The sequence below is a fragment of the Mesitornis unicolor genome, unplaced genomic scaffold, assembly GCF_000695765.1.
Source record: "Mesitornis unicolor isolate BGI_N332 unplaced genomic scaffold, ASM69576v1 scaffold14939, whole genome shotgun sequence".
Classification (NCBI taxonomy): domain Eukaryota; kingdom Metazoa; phylum Chordata; class Aves; order Mesitornithiformes; family Mesitornithidae; genus Mesitornis; species Mesitornis unicolor.
Genome location: NW_010205326.1, coordinates 1,490 through 6,809, shown reverse-complemented (window position 1 = coordinate 6,809; position 5,320 = coordinate 1,490). Strand labels below are relative to the sequence as shown.

Here is a 5,320-nt window from a genome sequence, read left to right as displayed (position 1 = left end):
AGGAATGTCAAGACTCAATATATCTCTTGAACAAAAGTGAAAAATAATCTTCATTACATGTTATAAGGCCTCCCTCTCAATAGGCAAGAAAGGAAATGCTCTTCACAATCTTTCTGTTCACTAATTTAACTTTAGACATTTATTAGAACAGTCTCTAATCTCAATTCGAAATGAAAAGGATGGACTCACTTGAAGCTGAAACAAAACCTGCCCTCAAAACACTTCCGTGTCAGATTTGCTTTTTGACTTATGGTTTCTTTGTTCACAGGTGTTAACAGTAACTCCCTACTTCAGAAGTATGATGGGATACTGAGGTACTATAGTGATGTGTTATGCTAGCAAGAACTGGCTAAACCAACTGTAGTCATTTTAACAGAAGTCAGGTTTTCTCACTGTAATTAGGTTTAAAGGACAGTAACACAGTTTCTTAAAAACAAAACTAGATGCGCTTCTCGTCAAACCCAGTTCTTCATGTCCCTTCACCTCTCTACAGAGATTCTTCCTTTGTTTAACTATTTTTCACTCCCAAGTTTCTCTCCTATCTTTTCCACTGCCCTTTACTTCTGTCCAGTTCTATACTTCTCAACAGCATAATCTGCTTTCTTTTGGTCTCTGTCATTATGTTTGTCTATTTCAGATTTCATCTGAATTCTTCACCATTACAACCCCTTTCCATTCAGCAGCTCCATTGCCTCACCTGCCTATGACACTAACCCTGACCTGGAGACTTTTAAGCAGATCAGGTTTCAAAATTGTATAGAAATTCTGAGCAAAAGGTTGCTCCATAGGCAAAGTCAGGCAGAAGAAGCTAAAATGTAAAATGCAAGCTCAAAAATTCCCTCTGTTCCTGATTCAAGTGCCAAGTTCCTGTGCCAAGTTCCATTTAAGTAAGAGTATCTTAGCTTACATAGTAAAGTAGTGAAATTTTACATAAATTCTTTGGCATGCCTGTAATACTTAAAGTTACATACCTTCAAGATTTAATTTTTTTAAGTTGTATTAAGAAATTGTGTTGTTCCAAAGTCACAAACAGTTTGTCATACTGTATACACAATCAGTATCTCATAAGAGATTTAAAATAAGAATTAATTTTCCAAGGAAAAGATAAGGAATGAGAAAAGAAAGAATATACCAAATGAGAAAGGAAAAAATAAAAGCTATAAGGTATATAGTAATTTTCACAAAGTCGTAACAAATACAAAACTTTGTTTTTATGAAAAATAAAAATATCTAGGCATTGGACATACCTCTCTAACTGTGCAAAAATGTCTACACCTAGCACTCCGAATAACAAAAAGCCAATTATTTAAAACCCCAATACAGAAGTCTAAAAGATTTTATTCATCTTCACTTTATCTGCTTCCTTATTCTGACTTGTTTCAAACAGAATTCCCACGTTGTTTCTGATGCAACTAACAGCTGTCCTGAATTTGAGTTAACTGAAAGTTAGGGAAACAGCATTCCACAGCTTATTCTTACTGGAATTCAGAAAGATTAAAATATAGATAACATTAAGGTTTTTAATTAAGTGTGAGGAGAGTTACAGTTGCCACAATTCCTCAATTCCATTATTTGAATGTAAAATGAAAAAGTCATCTTTGCAAGAAGAGCTGAAAGTCGAGAAATAAAGTCCAAGTATTTAACTGCTAGAGGAGAAAACTTTGAATTATATTCCAGATATATTCTGGGATTACAAACATCAAGCAATTAAAAAAAGTCAAGTCAGATGCAAAAAACCCCACAACCCCAAAAAACCCAACTCAGCAATCCCGTCCCTACACTAGCCACCATTGGGTCTTTAAAAAACAGTATCAGTGCTGGCTTATTGAATGAAGAAGTCCAACAGCTGTAACAGCAGAATGTTAAGGTTTTCATACAGTATTTCCAGTCAGGTTAGAGTAACAACTTCCTCAACCTGGTATAAACAAAATTACTTGAATATCCATCCGTCAGCTTAGAAAAACTGCTCATCTTGATAACTTCTCTTTTTCAATTATATTTGATTTTGAGCAAACAGCAAGGTATTATCTATACTTTTGGCCTTCACAGATGACATCTTTTTAAAGACCTAAGTTGCAGGGATAATTCATGATTTATGGATAACTAACACACTGCCATACTAGAGTCAAAATTGCAACAGAAACAGGAAGTGGAATTAGAAACAATTATGTGTTACAAAGCCTATGTGTTTTTTCACTTTAGATTTAGGATAAGCATGTTGACCTGTTTCATCTTCTGTTTTAAAGAAGACTGACATTAATTTTAATTGTGGCTATTGCTAACTTGTAAGCTATACCTGGCTGAAAACAATAGTATTTGTAATATACATTTGACTAATACATGGCTAGGCACATTTGTAATGAGACACTTTGCTGATGTTTCTGAATATGCATTCCTTTTCATACATAGGCAGACATTTCCTTTGCAAAACAGCACTGTGTTGTGCATTAGGACACAAGATGGCAGCTATTTATTTCGCATTTTAGTGGAAATAAAACTCAGTACTAGTTTAGCACTAGTTTATGCTAGTACTAGTACTAGCATAGGAGGTTCAATCTGAATATGAGGAAAAAGTTTTTTACTGTGAGGGTGACAGAGCACTGGTACAGGCTGCCCAGAAAGGTTGTGAAGTCTCCTTCTCTGGAGACATTTAAAACCACCTGGACGCGTTCCTGTGTGACCTAGTCCAGGTGATCCTGCTCTGCCAGGGGGCTTGGACTGGATGATCTTTTGAGGTCCCTTCCAACTCCTAATATTCTGTGATTCTATGATACTAGGTTAATATCTTGTCACATTTTCTTGAAGATTTCAACAGACCCACCAGTTCTACAGAAGAATATTTATTATTTCAATTTACTGCACATAAAAATGCAAATTACTGTCTATTGTAAAATTCTTTATCTACTTTATCAGCTAAGAAAGAAATATACGCACTTTAGTGCCCTCCCAATAGAGGTGTCTATGTATTTGTTGTCTATGAGTGCTGGCATTGGGGAGCTGCAGGGGTGTCGCTGCTGCTCCAATGGGCTCACCACAGACACAGCTGAGCCTGGCAGCCAAGACTGTGGTGGGGAGCAGAGGTTCTCCCGCAGCCCTTGGAGAAGACCACAGGAAAGTAGGTTGTCTACAGAACATGGAGGACCACAGTGGGGCAGATACGCACGCTGCAGCCCACAGAAAACCCATGCCAGAGCAAGCTCCTGGTAGGAGATTTGTATGACTTTATTTCTCATCATCCTACACTAGTTTTAACCGGCAATAAATGAAATTAATTTCCCCAAAGCCAAGTCTGTTTCGCCTGTGATGGTAACTGGTAAATGATCTTCCTGTTTCCATGTCAATACACAAGCTTTTCTATGTTATTTTTCTCCTGTCCTGTTGAAGAAGGGGAGAAGTGTTAACCAGCCAAGGTTAACCAGCCACAACGAGAAAACACAGAAAATGAGATTGTGACAAGACACTGCTCACAGAAGGCTTTCCCTGACAAGCTTCTTTCCTTTAGACCTTCCTATTAGGAATCCAGATGATCTCAAAAGATTTGGAAAAAGTCCCAAAAGGTTATTCTGTCTTAGCAACAGTATGCCAAAGGCCCCAACCGCCTCTATGTTCTACAAAAAGTAAAGGAACCAGTTTGCAGCTTCAGTTCTCAACCTACCATTATCTGGAATGTGTATTTCCTCAAAAAGTCTAGAACTACCATTTCAGGACTTTTTCTCAGCTTAGTCCTGGCCTAGTCATTCCCCACCCCCCCCAACAGAACCTTGCATAGAGTAAGCCACATACTCTCAAAAAAAAAAAAAATAAAAAATCACACATCACTCCATGCTTTTTGTCCCACAGGGCTACAAGTCATATTTCTTGGTAGCGTGACAATGGATATTTTCCTCTTTACAGACTTTTATTCCTTTATGATCAAGCACTACAATTGCATGTACCAGAAACACGGTGCCCATATAACCACGTCTTTTCCCCTCCAGAATGAAGAATAGGTTTTTAATGGAAAGCAGTGCATTCACATGTTAAAATGGCTCAAAAGAAGCAGAAAGTTTTGACTACTTATGTTTTTTAGATTTTGTCTAGCTTGCTTTGAAGTTTGCCCAGGTTCCCCAGCATCTTTTTGCCTCCATGTGATACCCAGATTAAGCTAACAGTCCATAATGGCTTGCATTTCTGTTTCTAATATGCACAGCTTCTTTTTCTCCATATATCTACAATGACTGGATTCTCAAATTAGCAAACAAACATCAAGTAACATATGGGAGAAACAGCTAGCAAGTAGAAAAGAAGCATCTACTCTCTTCTTCAGATTGTTACCGTGTCTATCTTTCCCAGAATGGAAGCAGACACAACACTGTTGCAATACTATTAACGAAAAGATGTTGAAAACCGCACTTAAAATCCTCTCATCCTAACTGGTGAACCACATTTTTGTTTATCTACCTGTCTTCCTGGCAACAGCTTCCTCTGTTTCCAGCATTCGGATCCTACTTGTCACATTTTCTATTTAACCTACCCCCCATTTTTTCAATTTTAGTAATTTTTTTTAAAGTTTATTCTTACCAGAGTCACTGACAGATTCATAACTCGTCCAAACTGATCAACATAGTAGACATTATCCTGGTGCCAGGAATCAAGGTGAAGATAATTATACATGCCAAAAGCACGCATGTGGTCAAGGGTATACTGATCATCACGAAGTTTCACTTCTGCTACAGCTGAGGGAAAAAAAAAGCAAACTCTTTTAAAAAATTATTTATTTATTTATAATTTAATAATTTAAAGTTCAAACTAGTAATTCTTCCATCCTTAGTCCACAGGACTGGTTTATTTGAAGAAACATACGTCATGTATACACAGTTCAAAATTTCACCATAAACTTGGAAAGTGGGTCATTCACTGTGAGCATGTAGCAACTATTATGTGATGGGTTGACCGAGGCGGGATGGCAGGTACTCACCAAAGGCGCTCCATCACTCCCCTCCTCAGCTGGACAGGGGAGAGAAAATATAACAAACACTCATGGGTCGAGATAAGGACAGGGAGAGATCATTCACCAATTGCTGTCACAGGCAAAACAAACTCAACTTGGGGAAATTAGTTTAATTTATTGCCAATCAAAATCAGCATAGAGTGATAAGAAATAAAACCGTATCTTAAAAACACCTTGCCCCCACTGCTCCCTTCTTCCGAGGCTTAACTTTATTTATGATTTTCTCTACTTCCTCCCCCACAGCAGTACAGGGGGACAGTTGAATAAGGGCTGCAGTCAGTTCACATCAAATGTTTCTGCTTCTCCTTCCTCCTCAAGGGGAGGACTCCT

The 5,320-nt window shown here is 37.8% G+C and overlaps 1 protein-coding gene across 1 annotated transcript in view; it reads right to left on the bottom strand.

The window, feature by feature from the left end:
* Nucleotides 1–4,713, bottom strand: part of NUDCD1 (NudC domain containing 1) — a 33,599-nt gene extending 28,886 nt beyond the window's left edge. Inside the window, exon 1 of the mRNA XM_010191362.1 lies at nucleotides 4,561–4,713. Within this exon, the coding sequence (XP_010189664.1) occupies nucleotides 4,561–4,668 (108 nt within the window). The 5' untranslated portion in view covers nucleotides 4,669–4,713. The remainder of the gene's footprint in view (nucleotides 1–4,560) is intronic.
* Between the last annotated feature and the right edge of the window lie 607 nt (nucleotides 4,714–5,320).